The sequence below is a fragment of the Trachinotus anak genome, unplaced genomic scaffold, assembly GCF_046630095.1.
Source record: "Trachinotus anak isolate AG129_WGS33_773 ecotype Australia unplaced genomic scaffold, CSIRO_AGI_Tana_v1 ptg000011l, whole genome shotgun sequence".
In the NCBI taxonomy this organism is placed as follows: Eukaryota; Metazoa; Chordata; class Actinopteri; order Carangiformes; family Carangidae; genus Trachinotus; species Trachinotus anak.
The window spans coordinates 3,491,060-3,515,017 of NW_027273862.1; the positions used below are offsets into that span (position 1 = coordinate 3,491,060).

At 39.3% G+C, this 23,958-nt stretch overlaps 1 protein-coding gene across 1 annotated transcript; it reads left to right on the top strand.

Moving 5' to 3' along the window:
• Nucleotides 1–1,800: 1,800 nt before the first annotated feature.
• On the top strand, nucleotides 1,801–23,182 carry LOC139628025 (macrophage mannose receptor 1-like). The gene is made up of 4 exons (XM_071489335.1): nucleotides 1,801–1,993; nucleotides 13,083–13,230; nucleotides 14,112–14,224; nucleotides 20,423–23,182. The coding sequence occupies exons 1-4, from the start codon at nucleotides 1,801–1,803 to the stop codon at nucleotides 21,199–21,201; spliced, it is 1,233 nt and encodes a 410-aa protein (XP_071345436.1). The 3' UTR covers nucleotides 21,202–23,182.
• Nucleotides 23,183–23,958: the final 776 nt, after the last annotated feature.

Sequence of the window (23,958 nt, forward strand, 5' to 3'; positions counted from 1 at the left end):
TGTTAAATTACCTTGTAACGTAAATTCCATATTTTTACTGTTTCACCGGCAGTGATAAAAATTGATAAAATCATTGCCAATATGCCAACTTTCCGGAGTCATAAAATCCTCCCTCATTATATAATAAAAAGCTTTGCAGCTCTCTGGATTCTGATAAGCCTTCAAACTTTCAATTGTTTTTGTTGTTTCAACAGCATCTGAAACAACATGCCCCCTGCACTGTTTCCCGGCAGTGAACGTCCACCTACAAGTACATGCATTTAAAATTTAACACACGTACTGTATAAGTAGCACTTAAAGTATCAAAAAAGCACTAATAATGGAGATTTTTCCCTTTCATTATATTATATATTAGTTGAAATGAAGCTGATAGTAACTACTTTAAATAAAACAACACTACTACAACAATTCATCATATTTTGTAAAGAAATTATAGGCTTGCGTTTATGATCTGAATCTTCAAAGTAACCAAAACTTTTACCTGTCAGAGAAAAACTACATTATATTCCTTATGAAATGGAGTAAAGACATAATATAACCATAATATAAACATAATAATAATAATAATAATGAGGAGGAGGTGAATGGCTGTAAATGATATGGTTCAAGGTGTGTTTCACATACTTCCTTTATACCTCTATATTGTTTCATGTAGATTTCATATTTACTTGTCACAGCAGAATTTACAGTTGTCAAAAAAAATATCTCAACCAAAATGATCAAAATGCTCAGTTAAAGGGGCTACCTGAACTTTTGCTATTGGTACATAGCCAGAATTAGCATTAACAGCTGTTTACTTACCAGTCTAGGGGAAATGTTGTGAGTTCAGCATCAAACTTCATTCCTTTGCTTACCAAGAGCTGTCTCCAGTGATGGAAAGCAACACCAATGTTAACTCTTGTCTCTAAAGTTAGCATGCTAACCAGCTAGCCCCAGTCTACCTCGTCACTTTCCAATAGTGACTCACTGTAGCCTCCAATCCCCAAAACTGTAGCACAGCTCAGAGGGCATATTGTAACCTCATGTGGAAGCTCTTGTCAAGCGACAATCCCCACCACTTGTTTCCAGTAAGAAATTACATTCAGGGGCAGAGAAAACTTACCAATAGACCCTTTTAAGTCTCGATTGACAATGAACACATTTCAAAATAGAATTATGTACGATTTGATTCAAAAGGTTGGACAAACGCACACTTCCACAACTGATAAGAGGTGTCTTGACTTTTGATTAGACTTGCCTGCCTGCTGCCTTACAATGAATGGACAGGTATGATAGTGGTATCAATGTCTTCTCATCTAATTAAGAATCTAAGAAATCAAATAAAAGTATTTCCCAAAATGTTGATGTATTCCTACAAATTGTAGGGATCCTTTCTGGTAGCAGGAGGTAATTATTGCTTTAAAGGCAGTTATAACTGCAACAAGATCCAGAATCACAAGGTCAACAAGTGGAATGTCCTAACCAACATCCAGGTGGTCCTGATATCAAATCTAATAAAAAAAATATCAAACTTCTCAGAAGTAAAAAGACACTACTTCATAAGCACTTCATCACAGATGCTCTTGACTGTACGTGCAGAAACAAAACATTGGCTGTTTCAAATTTAGCCTTTGTAATGCGGTAAATCTATATTTAAATAAAAATGCTTGGATTGAAACCCAGTGATTGTTATGTTGTTGCTCCCTGCAGAGTACGTGATGTGCCTGGTGTTCCTGAAGAACAGCCTGTACCTGGTAGGGGGCCAGACCACCCCCGCTGAACGCTTTGACCCACACACAGCAATGGGTCTCGGTTGCCAGCATGACGGAGAGGATAGAGTACGGGGGGGCGGTGGCCATAGTGGGCAGTGTGTACGTCACTGGGGGTTACTTCCACTCTAATGGGACCTACCTGGAGAGCATGGAGAATTATGAACCTCACGCAGATACATGGGACATCATTGGAGATCTGCCTGATGCAGCGTGTTTGCACGGCCGTATCGATGTTTGTAAAGGCATATAGTGTGGAAGTACTGCGACATGCCAGTGATAGTGCGTCATAACTTCTCCTTGGAATTATTGTAGTGCCAAACAAGTGACCTGGTTTAATAGCTCCCGGTCTGGCAGTGGTGTACTGGCTGGATTAAGTTTCACTTGAATATATGTGGTTCTCAGTCTCCTGAACTGTCTGCTGCAAACCAGCAGGAAAAACCGGAAAACAAAAGGAATATTTAATGCCCACATACACTCCATTATCTCTGGGGTTTGTTGACTTTTTGTGAAATATGCTTATGAGCTTTTTTGAGAGAGTTCAAATGTGACATAATCTGCCATCCAGCACCTCTAAAGCTTACTAATTAATACAAGAGGTCACTGCTCTGCTATGCTCACCGTCTCCTGGCTGTTGCTTCATATTTAATGAGCAGTTATGGGAATAGTATCGATCTCATCTAACTCTTGGCAAGAAAATGAAGTGTATTTCCCCAAATGCTGACGGTTCCTTTAAGACCTGCCATAGCAGGAAGTGTGCAGGTGTACAAGTAATAACTTTAATGACAGCTCAGTTCCAGTAAGTGTCCTGGTGCCCAATATGGGATACTGGAATTGGCTTAGCAGCCATTGTTAATATTATTAATTACACCTGTGCTTCCCTGCTGGAGATTGACACAGCAGGCATTTCGTCTTGTCATCGTAGGAGGAACACAGGTATTACTAATAACACAAACAATTTCTCTGTTTTGTTTGAGTGTCCGCCATGACTGTGCATTAAGCTATCGTTCAAAATAGTATTTACACCTGTGCTTTTCCTACTGTGGCATGTCAAAATGTCTTCTCTGAAAAAGGCCTGTTAAACATTAAAGGGGCTCTTTATATACGTTTTCTCTGCAACTGAACGTGGTTTCTTACTGTGAGCAGGTGGTGGGGATTGTCGCTTGACAAGAGCTTTGGTCATTGGTGTGTTTACAAGGCAAGAGGTTATAAGCTCTACCAGAGTGTGAATTACACAAGAGCAACCAGGGGGTCAACTTCTTCTCCAGGGGTGGGGGAATGTGCTAATGTGTATGTAGGTCTAAGTGTTGAAATTTTTGATTATGTTCACCAAAAATGTAAAATTATGTCAGTAGATTGCAGTGATATCATTTCACATAATTGAGGCACAATTACATTCATGATTTTTGTAAAGATATGCAAAACTACAAACCTGTTACAGAATGAAGAGAAAGTTTCAGAGTGACATAGACACAGAGTGTTGGCATAACCAAAGGAACTCACTCACACACCTGCCTGCGCGCACATGATGTGAATAAAGCAGCATCATGGGAATAAATGAACTAAACTCGCTGCCGCTCTGTCTGCCTGCCCATGTGCTGTCAGTGTCTTATTGTGCAGCGACCTTAAACTTAACACAGAGCAAAATGATTTTACTATTTGTCAAATGGTGCTATTTGCACTGTTAGCTGCTCATATTCTATTGGATTTTATTGGAGATTAAAAAAAAAAAACACAAGTGTGATATGATGATGTGATATTCGAGGAGACAGAACTCAACTCCCTTGGGCTCTGGCCCAATTTAACCCCTTTGAGCCACTGATGGACTGAGGCAGGAAGAGGAGACGCTCAACTGAAGTCAAGGTTAAGAAATGGTATGGTCCACTTTAGGGATGTCTGAAATCATACCTGGAAGATTCTTCCAGGTATGAATATGGGAAATATACTGTAATATTTACAATTACAGGTCAGAAGGATATATAAATGTTTCAACCCCCTCAACCTGTTGTTTTTACCTCTTTTAGGGGGGTCTAACCCCCCCATCCCCGATGTAATTTGAACCCTGACCTCTACGACCTCTGAGCAACGCTACTTCTTCAGGGTAGATTGAAGGCTATAGTGAGTCGCTATCAGAAAGAGATGAGATGGGCCAGGGCTACCTAGTTAGCATGCTAACTTCAGCAGAAGAAAAGACATGAGTAAAGAAATGAAGTTTCATCTTCAACGTTTCTTCGTGACTGGTAAGTAAACAGCTGTTAATCCTAAGGCTGTAGCAATAGCAAAACTTACAAACAGCCCCTTTAAAGTGAGGTTATCTAACTTTTAACTGCAGCCACTGTGACCAGACCACAAGTGGCAATTATGGAATAATGGTAAATGATAACATGTAACAGTAGCACAAGCTCAGAGAAGTTTCTGACTGACTAGTGTCAGTTACATAACAATATCTATCTACATTTTGCTAACATTGGCTAATGTTAGCCACCATAAGCCTCCGGTCAAGTAAGCTATGGCAGCAAAGTCCCTGAGGCTGTCCAAGAGTAATTATTTACTGATTATGAATTCAACCTTTCATTTATAAGAGAATGTGACAATTCTTCTTTCAAAAGTCTGAGTGTTGCTTTAACAGGCGAAAGCCAAATAACTGAAGACTGAACTCCACTTGAATACAGTAGCTGACTTTCTTCATTGATTTATAATGATGGCATTCATGATCATGAAAGGTCAGATGAATATGTTAACAAATAAACCCACAAAACATAGAAGACTAAGCTTTTTCTGTGAATAGCAAGAGGCTGCACAATGTAGGCTTCTTCTAAGGAGGACATTACTAATTATTGCAGACTGAACAGCACAGGGATATTTAAGCCAGTCAGCGATGTCAGTGAGCCAGTGTACATGTAGACAGGGCTCTGAAAATGGTACAGCTACTGTACATGAAAATACAGTGAGACTCTTTTTTTAATTATTACTATTGTTATTATTATGAATACATTTTATTCATAAGAAGCTTTCAATACACCCCAGAAGCAAAAAAATTATAAAATATAAACAAGATAAAACAATATATGACTTACTAAATGAAAAAAAATGTATATGTGTACACATACACAGTTACATGTTAATAGTACTAAGTAAATACAGATGCTTTTTTTCTGCTGTGACATGTCAAAATGCCCTGTTGTGCTTTCATGTGTTCATCATTCTGTTTGAGATTTTTTAAAATTCTGTTTGTTTGCATTTGCTGCCATTATTTTGTTCTAAAAATGGGTGAAATAATCAGAGTATAAATGTTTAGTGTTGACTCCACCTGAACAAAGAAATCAATAATAGAAAAGGCCCTGAAAGCAAAATAAAAGTTGTAGTGTTGTTGTGTTAAGGAATTTAGGAGCCCCTTTTCCCTTCTTTGGTCCATCCATTCATTCATTCATGAGAAGGCACAAATTCATTAGTGAATCCCTCATTTAACTTATTTTGACCTCCTCCCTCAACTCTTACCTTTTCCTCTGGGCTACAGTCTGTTTACTTTGTCTGCTGTGTGGACAGACAGACAGAAATCTGAGGCTCTTGGGCTTTGCTCAGTGAGGTCTAACTCAAACATGAGATTTGCTTCTGCCTCTAGAAAAAGTCCTCCAATAAGGCCGAACGGCTTGCCAGACTGTGGTTAATGGGTATCCTTATAAGCAAGTTCATCCAGGAACTCCCAATCAATTTAGAGTTTTATCTGTTGTGAAAAAGAGGCACTGTGGGTGTTTGTGGTTGTTTGAGAGTTAAGAAAGCAAAAGAAAGAGATAGAGGAAGACAGACTGACAGACAGTCCAGCATTCAGACAGGCAGACAGAGACACAGAGGGACACTCTCCAAAATCTTTGTCTTTTTACCTCATAAATACAGTAAAAATTGATTTGCACAAATTGTGATGCACTTTATTTATACAGCACACTTCAAAACAGAATTGGAAAGTACATATAGATTAAAATACCCAAGAACAGATAACATGCATTACAATAACAACCACAAAAATAATAAAACAAAATAAAGCTTATCACATTAATTATGCAACTGTAATTTTACTCAATATTTTATTTATTTTGTCCTTATCATACTTACTCACAGGGAGTTTCTCTCTGTGCTGTCCTACACTATTCATCACACAGAGCTGATATTATCTAGAGGAGATTAATACAATTTAAATACATTACACCTGAACTCTTCATATAACTGGAGCCACAGTTTATGTGATTTTTGTGTTTCATTTTCATAGCTTATTCTAACTTCACTGCCCATCACTGCTACACTGTATTGTTATTAGATTATTACCTTTAGCCTTGGTAGTGAAGATGCTCTATGAATGGTAGTGTCAGTCTGTTGGCCGGTCCAGGTGTCCACCACTTTACTCCAGACTTTAAAACCCCCTCCAATGAAAATGAAGTTGTTAACTATTATTTTATATGACACACACACACACACACACACACACACACACACACACACATATATATATATATATATATATATATATATATATATATATATACCTGGATATATACATACATATAACTTCAGCAGAAGAAAAAACGTGATAGAAACAAGTTGACAATGTAAAACTTCATTTGTAATTTTTTATAGACATTTATGGTCTCGTTTTGGTGCCCCACTTTACTTTTATCGCTGAGGCTGACATTTTTGGTTTTTAGTGAAAAATATCTCAATAACCTTTAGATGGATTGGTATGACATTTGATACAAACATCCATGTCTCCCTCAGGATGATCTGTAATAACTTTGGTGATCTTTCTATATAGCGCCATCATCAGGTCAACATTTCAACTTGTCCACCACTTTGATTTACGACCAAATACATGCAAAACTAATGACACTCCCATCAGCCTTGACTGTACCATGAATGTAGAGCTAGTTACCAGATTGAACTATTTAAGTCTGGGATATGTTACACTGGAGAAAGAGGGTCTTTATCAAGCAGCTGAAGGGTGACACACATTAATTATACTCAGGGATAGCAAATATGGCATTGGCTGTAATAAAGCAAATATGCCTTTGTAAATTGTGTGAAGCCACATTAGATATGCACAGAACCCAGTCTGAACTAACATGACAAATGCTTACCCTTTTCTACCAATTATTCCCAAGTCTATGCTCATTGTTCTCTTTGACAATAATGGCCCAGATCTAAATCTCCTTGACCCATTTCATTTTGAGTTCCACTGCTGTGCTTCGAAGGCTAGATACCAGACCTTCATAACTCTGTTCTTCCTTAAAAGTTTGGTGCCCTCTGCAGCACAGTCTTTGTGGGTAAAAGTCAGAGTAATGAATGGAGGCTGCCAGGGGGTGGCAGTGTTGCTCTATGTTGAATCTGTGATACGTCTTGGCAAGAAACACAAAATCAGTGTGAGTGGGAATGGTTTGTACCATTCTCCTTTGAGTTTTTCTTTTTTCATTTTGAAACCAAACTCAGAGGAGCTTTGCTCTTGACAAGCAAAGACATGAACAATCATAAAATCAATGATAGATCTGGTGGACAAGAGAATCTTTGTAAATTACCTTTGGCTGTAGCCTGAGTAAGAGTTCATCCTTCATCAAGTATGTTGTGGAGGGTAAAGCCCCTCATCTAAACTGCTTTCACTTGCACAAAGCAGTTTCTTTCACCTTTTCAAGGTTGGGAATGATGTAGCATTCAACATGCCTCTCCAAATCGTCAAGTTGCCCTTTTGCAGGGCTCTTAACCCTGAGCTGTGAGTTACATCTGCAGGGGCTTTATAGTGGTTTTGATCTTAGTAGTGACACAACCTTTACTTAGCCAGGTGCTAAGCAACCACGCTTCTACTACAGCACACTGCAACAGGGGAGCAAACTTTGTCATAAAAGATTTCACCACCAAAAGCTAAGAAGTCCACATAACCAAGCAGCATTTTCTATTTTGATATATTACCTCTTACTGTTTTTGTTGCATCTATTGATTATTTCAGTAATAGCAAACCATTGCAGCTCAAGAAGATAAAAGTGTTGAGGGACTTGTACATGAGCAGATATGTGATATTGCAGTTGCAACTGGTTGTCAATAGAGGCTGATAAAGGTCAAACATTATTTAATGTCACTAAGAGGAAAATTAGGAGGGCCATTAGAAATCCACTCCTTTTACACACCCAATATATTCCACTCCTGTTTCTCTCCCTTTCATCTTTCCTCTCATCACAGCTCTGCTCGATGCCCTGATCCTTCTTGTTTTCACCCACTTAAAGCTGATAATGAAATGTATGCACTGGGCGAAGCAGGCGATTAATCAGAGCAGATGTGTATCTAGGTGAGTGCCAGAGCAAGTCTCTGGAGCACAGTGGCCTGACGGCTCAAACTCCACACTGGCTTTAGAAGGGAAGCCGAGCTCTTGCCTCTCACCCCATGGCTGTCACTGCCAACGTATGTGCCAGCCAGCCTTATTACAATTAATTAGCCAGTGCCAAAATGTCCTCACACTTCATAAGCGATCATGTCTCATCTTGGCCAACGAAAAGGCTGCTGGTGGGCTGTTGTCATGTTTGTTGGCCTGATAAATCTGGGATGACAATTTAACAAAGTGTTTTTATCCTTAAAGAAATATCAGTCATCGTCCCATGATATTTCACACTGACATCTACTCAGCCTAGATGGTATTTGGTACAGTTTGTCCATGGTCTTTAATATAAATTTTAGTAGCCTCATATGGTATCCACATATGGTATCTATATCCACAACATCCCAATAATGTTGTTACTGTATCTATCATATTAACAATTGTGATGCACATTATTTATACAGCACATTTCAAAACCGAATTGGAAAGTACATAGAGATTAAAATACCCAACAATGCATTAGAATAACAACAACAAAAATAATAAAATAAAATAAAACATATCACATTAATAATGTAACTGTAATATTGTAATTGTATTCAATAGTTTATTTATTTTGTCCTTATCATACTTTTGGTATATGTCAATAATAATCCTGAAGGCTTTATTAATTGTTGCATGTAATTTATGAGTCCAGTCTTCTAAAATGTGTTTGTTTACAACAATTCAATTTCCCAAGGGCTACACCATTAAAACAGATCTGTCTGCTAGTGTTAGACTAAATATTCTCATAATGTCGCTTGCTTTCAGCCTTAAGATTAATTACAGCTTTTGTACTGGATGTCAATCAGTCCACTTTGCTCATCACACAAATTCAGGCTTTCCAAACTGGCAGGAGCATATGCCATTGCTTAGCTAATAAGTTTAAATGGAAATGATGCTAAACCAGTGTTTGGTCCATCGCTTCTACTTGAGGCTGGACTTAAGTCTTGGACATCGGTTGCTTAATGAGATGTCCAGTGTTCACAGATATAAGATAATGAAATACATGTGAATATTTGATTATCCTCCAAGTTTTATTTTATTGTGTTTCTGTGTGAGCTTCAGTAGCTTCACACATTTTTTGACTACTGTCTGCACAAGGCAAAATGACCTATTTTAAAGTATTCTGTACAGGGGAGAAAAAAACAGTTTATGATTTAAAAAAAAAATAAAAAATTGTAGGCAAATTAGATATTGTAGATACCTCTGGCAGCCAATATCAGTGGTTGATGCATGTGTGCGAAAAATACTTTTTGCTTTTAAGGATGTGATCTTGCACCTGAGGGCTGTCCATACTACAGCATGACAGAAATATGGCAGCTGTTCATGAGCTTCTCACATTATCTATATTACACTATCACAGTACTGCAGGATTTTCAGAAAAATGTTAAAGTAAAAATGAGATAAAGGTCACTTGCATGTGAAAGCCCTGTGCTCTTATAAAAACCACATTGCTTACCAGGGCTGCGTATTAGAAAGCATCATCAGCACACGTCATGCACTGATACTTATATTTCAAATTAATTCCCCCATGACGCAGGTCTCTTCAATCTCCTCAATCTGGATTAGATGGTTACAGAGAAACATTCAGTCCATATTAGGGGTGGCTTTTGTTCATCCTGACCCCCACTGCTCACCTGCACTCACATCATTAAGAAATCTATGTGATGAAATGCTTGTCAATAGGAAAAACAATTTGTATCTACAGGGTACAGGATGTGCTTGTGAATGTGCAGGAACTGAAAATACCTCTAGATTATTGATGCAAAGCAAGCATTTGCCTTGGTCTTGTTTAGCTGAGCAGCAACTACAGAGATAAAGGCCAGTTCTGCACGGAAACACGTCAGCTAATGTCTCTGATCACACGGAATTAAGTAAATTAAGGTACAGACATTTCCTTCATTTCCTTCTCTGCAGGCTGTCATTTACTGTCTGCTCATTTGTACCGTCAATCAAAACAACCATCAGCATCACACACATAGTCACTGACATATTTGTAATTTATGGTACAAGTCAATGCAAAAGCCATGATGTTAGCCCTAAAGTACTGCTCCAACTGGTGTCAAGATTTCTACAAACTTGAACTAAACTTAATACTGAAAATATGATAAACAGGCTGGGAATATTTGGGCACAAAAGCCAGGGCACAAAGGCCATTGAGTGATTTGATGCCAACAAATTCATTATAGTTAGAATAATATAGTTTGTTTAGATTAAAAACAAAACAAAACAAAACAAAACAAAACAAAACAAAACAAAACAAAACAAAACAAAACAAAACAAAACAAAACAAAACAAAACAAAACAAAACAAAACAAAACAAAACAAAAATCATTTTGCAAATCATTTTAAAAATAGGGCAAGCAGGGACCAGTTAAAGCCAAAAATTCAATTCAATCTATCAGTTAGAACAATAAGGAAGTGGAAGTGATATCTCTCCTTACATCTGACAACAGCAGTGTGTCCTATAAACTGCGGTTCTCAAACTTTTTCATGTCAAGGACCCTAAACTGACAAAAATTAGACCTCTGACCCCAGTTTGAAAAGATTTTTTCCCAGGGTTCCCCATCTGATAAGACTTTTGCAAGTGTTTGAAACCCCTGATCAAAATAGTCATACATTCTGTTATTATGTTACTTATGGATGAAATCATACTGAAAGTTAATTATTAGCCTTTTTACTAGAGACCGCCAGGTACCCTCTCAAGCACACCTGGGGGTTCCCGGACCCTACTCTGAGAGCCACTGCCATAAAGGACCTGATACATCTTTGCATTCAACATGTAATTTATTGCTCTCTTGTGGTGGCAGCAGGGTATTGTCTCTGGAAACTTGACTACCAGCTGTTTGTAGCTATACTCTCTGTCATTTTTATGGGCGTGACTGTATCCAAACTGCAAAGACCACTGCAGTGACTATTTTAAAGCAACCTTGAGATTTTGGAAGTATGGGCAGAAAGGCCTTAGCCATCATGGCTGCCATGATGTCATCGTTACCAGTTTAGGTTTTGGTAACTTGGAGGCAGTGGAAACAGGCTGTGAACTCCACACTGACATATCTGAGAAGCTCTCTGTGATGCAGGCATAGACAAAAAGATGGACAGTGACCTCATCCGTAGGTTTCTGAAGAGTGCTTTGGAGGCAAGCTTCATCAACTGCTGTTTGTTCCATAATAAAATGTCCAAGATATTTTACCTTATTACAGGTTATAATCAGATAATTACAACACTCTTGCTGGCATATAGGAAGGAGCTGCTGGAGACCAATCATGCACCAAGCACTACAGGCTTTCAACTGCTTGAACACATCATCAATATCAAGATTAAAAAAGACCTGGGAACAAGCCTACCCCCGAATGGGGCTGAGACACTATCGCCCCATTTTACTTGCATAGTCTGCTGGGCCTACCAGTGGGCTAGTAATTTATTTGGGCATTGCTCTTTGACTCAATTTAACAAATAACTTTCTATGATTACCATGGTCAAAAGCTTTGGAAGCATCAATAAAACACAAAAGAACTGATGTCTCTATATTTGTTTACTATTTCCTGTAAGGCATATATGCACAAGTCAGTGCCATGTCTATCTTTAAAACCAAACTTGTTATCTGTGGAGTTAATAAATTCATTTACTCTATCCATCATAATTATTTCTAGGACTTTTGACAGCATGCTGGCTAAAGCCATGGGCCTGTAATCATCTAGGGAGGCTACTTTACCAGCTTTGTCTGTAATGGCACTTACAGATCAGACAGCACTGAGTTTGCTAACAACCCGTGAATCATAAAGCCAGTAAAACAAACAGCAAGGAGCAGAGCTATCCTCATACTGGCATATTTAAGATGTTCAGCAGAAATATGATCCAAACCACTTGCTTTGTTATCAGACAGTTTGTTTATATCTTGGTGTACCTCATGTGACATAATCACCATTGAATCATTACTCTCAATACTGTCCACCTTAAATAAATCACTCTAGACACAATCTAATGAGGTACTATAATGCTGTCGCCATAACTCTGCAGTATTCTCTGTTTCAGAGGTTCCTTCTATCGTGCATGGAGAAGATGTTTTGCAGTTGTTAAGAACTCTCAGTTTATTCCAAAAATCAATAGCATTGTTAGTTAGTAGGTTTTTAATTTATGTTACAGATGAAGTGAATAGCATACTTATATCTTACATTAGTGAGTTTCTTGTACTCAAGCACAGGCCCTTGTTTGGCTCTACCTGCCATAATGTGGTGGCTTCTTGGGCTTCAGTATGATACTCAGCTTCCTACTTATTCCAGCCAGGCCTGATGTCATGTGTCTTATTTTTACGCCTGTAGTAGGGCTTACTGCCTTCATACAAAGCACCGACTATATACATGAAGTCGTGATATCTCCTATGCTTCGCATCCTTACAGTTAACATCACTGCACACAGCTGCATGTCTGGGTAGATGAATATTCGGTTACTTTAAGTATTTTTAAATGATTTTTTAAAGGATTTTCGCACAGTTAAATGTTCCACTTTTACTGACATAGCAACAGGTGTGGGACAGGTGTGTGGATCTTTGCTGCTCCATACAGAATGCTCATACACCCCAAAGAAGCATGCACATCAGCTGTACTAATACAATGATGCAGCCATCACATAAGATTTGTCCTAGTTCAGGGCATCCTAGTCAGCCCTTATGGATGCAACATAAAGTGCCGCACCTGTCGCCTTAACAACATGTGACTATTTTTTTCTTTTCACAAAAACTTGAGGTTTTAAGGCCCTTGGTTTTTTAATGTTTGTACCATTACCTGTTAAACTGAGCTGAAACCCAATACTTACATTTAGAAGTGTAATCCTCAGGCTCTCTGTTGGCGTTATTTGCCGCCATATTATTTTCATTATCATGCAGTGAATCTTGGGATAGGTTGGGTCATGAAAGTCCACCCATTGGAGCCTTTGTTGCCCAGGAAGAGAAGGATGCATTTCTCAGCAGCATCTGAAGGAGCCTTTGAAATGGGACATTCTACTCTTGTCGCTGTTGGTTATACAATCGATCCTCCATAGGATGTGGCCCCTGAATTGGAACACAGCTACAGAGTGCCAGGACTCACTAATGTAACTACCTGTATGCAAGAGCACTTGGCTTGACAATATAATATTATAATCTTGACAGAACTAAACCACATGATGGCAAATAATGAGACCCTGTGTGAGATGTAACATTTATATGCCCAATGACTACTGTAGATTTTTTTTAATAAAGTAATTGATGAAGGCAACCCTCTTTAGATATTTAGCGTCATTCTGATGGACCATCAGAATGGACCCCCTGATATCCTACCTCTGACTATTCCAATGCCAAAGTCATTTGTAGACTCTCCAGCTCCATTAAAGTTATCATTGAGAGACTTGAGTATTTCAAAGTCTCGCTCTGGTAAAAATGACTCTTGTATACATGATGTCACAGTTCTCCAGGTGGTTTTCAACAACTGCTCTCTGGCCTAGACGCAGGCCACGACAGTTGTACGATAAAATGAGAGACATTATTTAGCGATACCAGTGAGTGCCCATAACACCAGAAGGCACATGCATTCGTCCTGCAACATGTGCAGTGTTTGACCTAATAACTTCAGCCCGCGTGGCTCATGATAGCACCGGACAAATGCTCCAGAGCTCCAGATGGTACAGATTGTCAATGACAGGTAACCTTACAGCCAAATTTCCCTTCAAGATACACATATAAGGCCTTAGCATGCAATGTAGGTCTGGTGAAAACTTGGATGAAAAAACACCCACCAGTTTAGTCTTGGCCATTTTCATTTTACCCACAGCTCCAGTGCTGGCAATACACATAACATTACCAGATTTCTTTTTTGGCAACAGTGCACAACGTTGGTTAGCAGCAGCACTCTCTGGGGACATGACAAGAAGAGGCTGGCAAATACATTAATCAATTGGGACTATCCGTTGTTGTAGCCCTTTCCCATTCTGACCAGCGGCCCCCGCAGTTGCCCTCACCCCGGTGCCCATGCCCAAGATGCCCACCAGTGCAGCCCCAAGCCAGTTGCTCTGACCATTGCCATCAACACATCTGGACCACTGCCCCAAGGTGGGTCAGTGGAACCCTCCAATGCACATACTCAGTGATTAATCGCCACTGTAGTATTGTGAAAATCTTCACTTACATCTGCTTGTGGTTGCATGTGTTTCATAGAGCAGACCTCAGTGTACAGCTGCTCCATTCTCCCAGGTCGGGTTAAGGTTAGATATATATAGATATATTGGTAAATGTCATCTGTTCATCCCAGGGACAAATCTGAATATTCTCCACACACTCATTCATTACTACTACAAAGTTCAAACAAGGCTGTCTTCGAGGACTCTATCCACTTGGAATTGAAAGTGTTTGCGGCCAACAGAACGATTTTGTCCTGGCCTAAAGTATAAATTTCAACAGTAAACAAGTTAATTAACTCATACTACACAATAACTTTGCTGTCTATAGTTTTGTAGAGCTCAGGTTTTATTTGAGACTGGCTAAAAGCAAGAGTAGCTGAGGAATGTCCGCAATCTTAAGTTAAAAAGACACAGTACGCAACTAAAGAAAGAGTTAAAATACAGATGAATGTTTAACAGTGGGCGGGGGAAAGCCTTGCATGTGTGTCGGGTAGTATTTTACATCCAAGTTAGGCTTGTATCAAGGCAGAGAAAGCTGAAAATAGACCCAAGTTCTTTATCTCCTTTGTCCTTCATTGACATTTTCTCTTTTTGTCACCAGGCCAATGTGGTTGTAATTTTGTGAGACGAAGAAAAAGACGGACACCAAGAGTACAGGTGTCTCAGGCAGCACCAAGTAGAAAATGATGAGCAGTACAAAGCCAGCATATGATCAGAGTAGTTCCACTGCAATTTCTGAGGATGACTGTCCAGCAGGACACATACTGTATAACCCAAATGTTGCATGTCCTGATCTAACTTTGTGTGTGTGTTGCCTTTTGTCCTTCTTCACATACTTGTCCTGAACTGGATTTGGACAGTCTCCTGTGAGTTATGCTTCTCTAGAAGACTGTGGTTACCCGAACACCAGAGGATAAAAGTGTCTCCATATGTCCACTAATAATAGAAGCTAATCATTGAACCACTGTCTAATAATGTGAGGTTGTCATCATCTGAAGTTCAAAAGGGGAAAGTTCTCAAAATCAGGTAGAACCTCGTCTTCAGAGACAGGAGGAGCGAGTCACTCATGTTCAGTTGGAAGCAGTACACCATACTTTGTCTCTCCTCATGACACCACATCTTGACTTAGTTGCACCAGCTATTTGTAAATCCATTCCTAGGTTTGTGCCTGAAATCCGTCCTAGGATTTACTACATCTGTTTGCACCATTAAAAGTTAAAGCAGCTTAAACTAATATTTTATATGCTAATATAGTGAAAAGCGTTAATGTGCACCTACAGAGAAATGATGACTTGACTCTGCAGCTTTATGGAGCTTCATAGCGTCTTTCAGCTCATTGTTTAGCTGTCTGGTCTGGTTCACTCATACAGCTTTTATAGTGACGTTTTCATTTGCAGAAGGCAGCTTTTCTAGGTGAAAAAAAAAAAAAAAGCCACTGTGAGCAGCCTGCTCAACACCAAATAGCAGACAGACACAGTCATGATTGGTGAACACAGTCAAGCATTTTGCATTTAGTTTCCCCCAGCAGTTTGGTAGGGACCAAAAACTGAGTTAATAAATGACGTGATGGTTGGATTTACATTCACCAGGTGATGAGATACACAACATCAAATGAATGATAATGTTTCAGGTTTGAGAAACATCATAACTAGGAAAAATCTGGAACACTGTTAAAAACATCAAATACTGGGCAGTATTACAAGATGTACCACAGTCTCAAATGATTCTAATTTTTTAGCGGGAAATATCCGATTATGCTAAACTATCTTAAGTTACAGGCTCATTCTTTTCATTAGGTTATCGTTACTGGGGTGGCTGTGGCTCAGGAGGTAGAGTGGGTCATTCACTAATCAGAAGGTTGGTGCTTTGATCCCCGGCTCCTCCAGTCCATGTGTTGAAGTGTCCCTGGGCAAGATACTGAACTCAAATTGTTCCATCAGTGTGTGTGTGAATGGTAGAAGCACTCTGCGTGTACATGTAAGCACTGAATGGATGAATGTTGCTTCCATTGCAAAGTACTTTGAGTGATCGATAAGACTAGAAAAGGGCTACATAGGAAGTCCATTTACCATTTAAAAAGAAAAAAAAATATATGTGATTTGAGTATATGGGCGGTGTGTTACCAGTGTGTACTCATACACTTGTTTGTCTCTATATGTCAGCCCTGTGCCTGACTGGTCCAGTGTGTGCCCCGCCCTTGCCCAGTGTCAGCTAGGATTAGGTCCAGCCCTACTGTGTATATTTTTACTGTACGGATAAGCGGTATAGATAAAGGATGGATGGGTTTTGTGAAATGTTTAGTCTTTTAAAATGTTTTATAATAATGATTATTTTCATCATCATTATTAAACGGCATTATAGCAGGTGTCATGTCAGATGTACATGCCAGAGTATGAAACTCTTAAACGAGCTATAGCAAAACTTAAAAACAGTTCCTTTAACATTAAATGAGTAAAATATTAGCAAGCTAACATTAGTTTTGTCAGGGTCCATCACACAAGAGTGTCACCTGGCAGTCACTGGGTGTCAATATTTGGTTAATTAACTAATTCGTAAACAGTAGTTTTTGTAGTGGAACCCATTTAAATTTAGTTATGTGTACTTCTCTATTAAACACTTGCATTATAACTTTGCTAAATCTGACCTTATGAAGAGCTGAAGACCAGGAGCTGATCACCCCTGGCAAACAAGGCAACTAATTCAACTAGACCACGTTTGCTCTGATGGCGAGCTGCTGGCAAACAAACTGGCCCAACGTATTCCCACCTGAGAACTGGCTACCATTAGTACATGGAAAATTGAGCGTGCAAGCACATCATCTAATGGTTGGCATTAGATTCCAGTGCTCAGGAATAGATCCTGAGGGAAGTGAAACCTGGTTCTCTTAATCTGAACCTAATCTTCACCCCAATCAGTTGCGTATTACGATGATTAACCTGGCCCCAACCTTACCCTAACTCTAACCGCTAATCTCTGCCTGCTGTCTTTCTCATGCAGGCTGTGTGTGAGAAAGATACCTCTGAACATCTCTGGAGAGCATAACAACCCATATTTACAGGCCATCATACCAACACACCTGTCTTGGGAGACGTCCGGTTTGTCCAGCCTTGACACACAAAGTTTGCTCTGGCACAGAATAAATTTCAGCAGCTTACCTGGGTGATGTGGTCATCTTCAGAAACTCATGGTGAGACATCTTGCAAAAGATCAAACTGTCAGGGCTCACCATAAATCCAGGAGAGTTCTTCCTGGGAGTTGAAAGTTGTATTTCGATCCTGAGAGGGACTGTTTGCAGGACAGGACAAACTGGAAGCAGCCAGAAGGTGGGAGATAAAACCAGTTGACAGTTATGTCAAGATGTGTCTAGCCCTGGTTGTCTGGTATTGCTTCCTTCCTTCCTTCCCTTTTTTAAAATTTTTTTAAATTTTTTTTTTGAATTATCTTCCCCTTTGTCTCTACCACTAAAACTGAGCTGTTCTGGGGTAAAAAGCGGGAACGGCTATTCATAGATCTAAAAGAGACCCCTAGTAATGACTCTGTGCTTGTGAGGCCATGTACAGACCTGGCATTAACATTTGTCTCAAGTGATCCAATCACATGTGGACAGCTTCAAGTATGTCAGTTCACCTGGCATTAGAACGTGTATCCACATGTGTCTCAAGCGAACATTTGAAATCAGATCTCACTTCCCCGCTCTATATGCAAATAACCACAGGTTACAGACAGATCTGTTGTCAATGTGTGTGTTAGAGAGAGAGCGGAGCAAGGGGGGCCTGAGAGAATAAATGCAATGCGCACAGCTTTCTCATTTGAGTGGGTGGACCGTTAACGTGGTCCAGGACACATTTGTGTTCACAGTCCTAAAAGAATGTTGCCATGTATGGCCCAGATCACCTTCAAATTTGGTCTAAGTAACTGGATCTCAAATGTGTCTTTAATGTGTTTTGGGTGCATTCGGGTCTGAGCAGGGCCTGAGCCTCAACTTGGATCTGCCTCTCTCCATCCAAACAGATGCTCCTGGTAAAAGTGTCCCTCTGTGGCGGACATCATTGTTATTTTTTTATTCTTTATTTTGCTCTTAATTAAATGTGGACAAGGGCATGCATGGATCTGCGATGACTCTGCCTCTGAGCCTCAACTTTTATTTGCGCTTCTCCATCCAAAGAGGTTCCCCTGGCAAAAGGAGTTTCCATCTGCAGGGTACACTATCTTTTTGATTCATTATTTTGCTTTTAATTAAATGCTTAGATTCTTTTATGCATGTGTGAACTTGAACTTCTCAGAGGATGAAGATTTGCTTGTTCTAACTCTTAGATCACTGTCAACCTGTTAAAAGTTGAGGATAAATCCCTCTCATCATATATTGAGTATATTTTTTTGAGTACTGAATTTGTAGGCTTTGAAATTCAGCCTAGAATAAACTGTATGGTTGGAGGGATAATTAGACCTGATGGTAGACTTTGTCCTTGGTTTGTTTTTTACTATTTATCAAAGTGACAAAGGTAGTGAGACATTATCTGGACACTTCATCTACATGAAATAAAGGAGATCCTGGACCTAGATCTGAAATATGTGTCTGTCTGTTTATGTGTCTGTCTGTCTGTTTGGCCCCTGGTTAAATGTGCCTCTGTGGCTGTCTGTGTGTGTTTAACTCCCTAACAAGAAAGCAGTGAGGAAGTCATGTAATGTGCTGTAGGTTGTTTGTCTGGACACTGAAGCTGTTGCATCACTGTGTGCTGTCTGCATGGACACAGTCACAGGGACAGAGCCTGCAGGGCTTTGAGTCAGTTTTACATGTATTGGTTGTGCAACTACTTGTTGACTGTGTGATATGTGCATGAGTCTGTGCAGAAGGTCTGCTGCTAGTTGCTTGTGAGAATTTCTTCTTTTTTTAAATTTAATTTTTTTTTTTTTTTTGAATATGTTTCAGTGTGCTATCTCAGTATTCAGTATAGATCTGTGTATGTATCAGAGCATAAGCTTGGTAGTACTGTATATTTTTGTTTGCTCATGCACAAGAAATGTATAAGTCATTTATCTATGATAGGTGCATTATTTCTTTTTGATGTGAACATTTAAAAGTTTACTAATCCCAGTGTTTCTAACATATCTTACTTTCAAGATTTTTCACTGCCCCCCCCGCTATGGTTTAAAAGGACCTGAGCTGCCACTGTTTAGGAACTCAGCTGCACACACCCTGTGCAGGGATTGAAGGGAAAGTGAATAAATTCTTTTTACTGTCCTGTTTGACCTTAACCAGTTTACATATTTGAATATAAGGAAGAGATCATTTGCATGGTTTCCTCATTTGCCAAACAAATTGGACAAAAGAAAGTTGGGGGCACTGTGTACAATATGACAGAACATTCACTCAAGTAAAATGGCACTTCTAATTTTGCTTAACCACATTTAGACGCAAATTACAACTTTTACAATTACATTTATTTCATTTATTCATATGCAGTATAAATATGTACAATCTATGGGTATCGGTTGTTGACAAAGCTTTAACCTTAACAGTCAACTCCAAACAGGACTTTGTTACATGTGCCCATGGAAGATGAAACACCACAGATGAAGAACAGCCTTCCGGCTAACTTTGACATATTACATTGTTAACGTGGATTGTCCTTGTTCAATAAACCTGTAAATGTATTTAAATGATGCCCATCTTCTCTCGCTATAACATTAAAATTCTGCTTATATGTTAATGCATCAGTAATAATGAACTCATATCATAATACATACAAATATAACAGTACATTTATTCTTATACTTTATGTGTTGACAGTAAAATGAGCCCTAAAATGAAAACCCTCAGATTAACTAAAACTGAATACTCCCTTCGTTATGTGAGCCTGTGTGTTGTGTGTGTTCTGATGCCATCCTACAATATGAGTGACATAATTGGTCAGTGTGATGTTTGGTCAGTCAGGCTCCTTTCATTGGTAGACTGCTGAAGTGGTTCCTTCTGTGCTTTGCAAATATTAAGTTGGCACAACCCACTGAGGTTTTTTTTGTTTTTTTTCTCAAGGTATTTAAACAGGGATGTCAAACAGAGAATACAGCAGAGGTCTTGAAGCTGCAAGTCAAAACTGCCATAAAGTAAAGTCAAGGCACCTCTGAGGAGTCATGTTGAGGGGAAGCAGTTCCAACAGCCTCTTCATCGTCATTCTCGGCTTCATCTTCAGTCTCTCTCATCAATACAGAAGATATGTTTATCTGCAGAACCAAGCGAACTGGTCTGAGGCCCAAACCTATTGCAGGAAGCACCATACCGACCTTGCCATTTTTAACAACTTGAGTGAAATAAATACACAACAAGCTTTGGAATGTTCTAGCTCAATGTGTTGGATTGGTCTCAAAAGACACGCAAACGATGTCTGGCGTTGGCCTGATGGAGAGGAAGCCACCTTTACACATTGGGATCAGAATGAACCTAATAATGATAGCGGGAATGAAAACTGCGTTGTTACAATATTGAAAATGTGGTTTGATGTATCATGTGAAGGAGATTATAAATTTCTGTGCTATGAAGATGATCTGATCTTGGTGAAAGAGAACAAGACATGGGAGGAGGCTGTGAACCACTGCAGGACTCTTGGAATGGAGCCCAGTTCAAATAACGCTGACTTCAGCCATCGCTACGATCTCCCAGACATTTACATTGGGGGTGACAACTCATTTGCCAGAAGACTGATCCTACGTGCTCAGACGGACAAGGTGTGGATAGGTCTTCGTTTCCTGGCAGGACACTGGCTGTGGGTGAACGGGAAACCTTTGCAGGGACAGCACCCTTCTTGCCCGGTGCCCGGGATGCACTGTGGGACTATGTCAAAGACAGGGCAACTTTTTGACCTCAGTATCTGTTCAGAGAGACTGAATTTTTTTTGCCAGCTTAAGAACTAGAGTACTTGTAGTTCAGAACCTGCATATGCTGATGTGTTTTATGAGTGAATATTTTTGGTATATTCTGTATTTATGCTCAGAAGAGAAGTAGTTCTGGCATCTGTATTTACAATTCTGCCAGAAATTCTAGATTAAAGATTGTCATAGGCAAACAGGCTCAACAACAGTAAAACTTTATGGGCAATTTCTATAGTTTGTTGGTGTTATAATATGGTAGAAAAACAAGTGGGAGTTTTAACTAGATCAAACTAACAAATATCAAAATGTAAACATAAATTTGTCTTCAGTATAAACTTGGCATGCACCATCCAAACAAAATTTATTTTCATTATATCTTTTGTCTGATTTCAATAAACTTCTGTTGTTGATATGAACAAGCAGTAGAGTCCATTGAGATACATTTCTGAATATTTATTTAGCACACTGACACTTCAACTCAACAGTCGCTTACCTTTTTTCAGGAGTGTTTAATTGCATCTCACAGTCATCATCAGCTGGAGTTCTGTCAGTTGTCATGGAGAGTAAGTGGATCTGGAATTGACCTTAATGTTTTTGTCCGCAGTCAAGAATCACCTTTTGTCCTTGAATTATGCTGTTATGTCAAAGTTACCGCAGCACATCACGTTGATGTTGGACTTTTTTCTACAGAATAACTCCAGAATAACTTGAATGAGAATATTTGAACTTGTTTTCCACAATTTCTGCTCATGGGCTCTACAATGTGGTTAAGTTTCATTAAGGCTCATGACAAAGTTTTTTTTTTTCCTTATATGGTGAAGCAAGGTAAAGACAAAGAAAGCAATAATGTAATAAGACATAGCAAAGCATGGCATAACATAACCTTGGAGTTACTGGGTGTAAATATTCAATAACAACTTACAGGCAGAAACTAGTTTGTGTATTGCATTACATTTAAATTCAATTATGTGTAAATCCCTTTTAAACATATAATAACTGGGCAAAGTTTGAACTCATGAAGAGCTGGTGTGACCTGGTCTTCAAACAAGGCAACAACAACAAGACCTTCCCACCTTTGCTCTTATGTAAAGTTGCAAACAAATAGGTCAGATGTATCTTCCTCAGAGAACTGGTCACATTTACATGTGGTACTGAGAAAAGAAACCCCATCATGACTCTTCTGTTTAGGCTGCTTCTCCAACCTGGATAGAGAAAGTTTGCTCTGGCACAGAATACATTTCAGCAGCTTACCTGGCTGATGCTGTGATTTTCAGAAACTCATGGTGAGAGCATTCATTCATGTGGAGGAGATTTAGCAAAAAATCAAACTGTCAGGTCTCACCATAAATCCAAGAAAGTTCTGTCTGGGAGTTGAAAGTTGTATTTTGTTCCCGAGAGGGACTGTTTGCAGACAACAGGACAAACTGGAGGCAACTAGGGGGTGGGAAATAAAACCAGTTGAAAATTACAGATGTCTTTGGGCCTGGCAGGCTGTTTTTTTTTGTTTTGCCCTTTCTCATCACTACCAATAAAACCAAGCTGACCTGTGGTGAAAAGCAGGCAAGGGCATGCATGGATCTCAAAGAAGCCCCCTGTGATGATTCTGCCTCTGAGCCTCAACTTTTATCTGCACTTCTCCATCCAAAGAGGTTCCCCCGGCAAAAGGAGTTTCCATCTGCAGGGTACACTATCTATTTTTTTAAATTAAATGCTTAGATTTTTATGCATGTGTGAACTTGACTTTGTCAGGGAATGTACATTTGCTTGTTCTTCTTACATCACTGCCAACCTGTTAAAAGTTGAGGATAAATCCCTCTCATCATATATTGAGTATATTTTTTTGAGTACTGAATTTGTAGGCTTTGAAATTCAGCCTAGAATAAACTGTATGGTTGGAGGGATAATTAGACCTGATGGTAGACTTTGTCGTAGGTTTGTTTTTTACTATTTATCAAAGCGACAAAGGCAGTGAGACATTATCTGGACACTTCATCTACATGAAATAAAGGAGATCCTGGACCTAGATCTGAAATATGTGTCTGTCTGTTTATGTGTCTGTCTGTCTGTTTGGCCCCTGGTTAAATGTGCCTCTGTGGCTGTCTGTGTGTGTTTAACTCCCTAACAAGAAAGCAGTGAGGAAGTCATGTAATGTGCTGTAGGTTGTTTGTCTGGACACTGAAGCTGTTGCATCACTGTGTGCTGTCTGCATGGACACAGTCACAGGGACAGAGCCTGCAGGGCTTTGAGTCAGTTTTACATGTATTGGTTGTGCAACTACTTGTTGACTGTGTGATATGTGCATGAGTCTGTGCAGAAGGTCTGCTGCTAGTTGCTTGTGAGAATTTCTTCTTTCTTTTTTTTTTGAAGCTCTGCGTTAGTAATAAGCTTCAAGTAACAGGAACACTGCAGACCTGGTGGGAGTGTTTATGTTGTACTTGATAGAGGCATTGACATTTTTTGATGTGAACATAAAGTTTTAAATCTGTTTCGTGTGTGCTCTCTTATTCACTATAGATCTGTGTATGGATCAGAGTGCAAGTTTGGTAGTAGAACTGTATATTTTTTGTGCTTATGCACAAGAAACATTTAAGTATTTTTTCCATGATATGTGCAGTATTTAAAAGTTAACTAATCCCAGTGTTTCTGACCCTTCTGACTGTTAAAAGGCGTGCTTCATTTTAGAGTTAATTTCACTGACCCCCATAAAAGCAGAGCTGGCCCCTGTCTGGCCCCTGTGATTTAAATGGACCTGAACTGCCTCTGTTTAGGACCTTAGCTGCAAACAGCAGAGATTCAAGC

Coding starts and splice junctions, on each gene's coding strand:
- LOC139628025 (XM_071489335.1), top strand. CDS start 1,801: ATGACGGAGAGGATAGAGTACGGGGGGGCGGTGGCCATAGTGGGCAGT. Junction 1,994..13,082: donor CCGTATCGATGTTTGTAAAG/GCATATAGTGTG, acceptor TTTGTTGCCCAG/GAAGAGAAGGATGCATTTCT. Junction 13,231..14,111: donor GAGTGCCAGGACTCACTAAT/GTAACTACCTGT, acceptor CATTCTGACCAG/CGGCCCCCGCAGTTGCCCTC.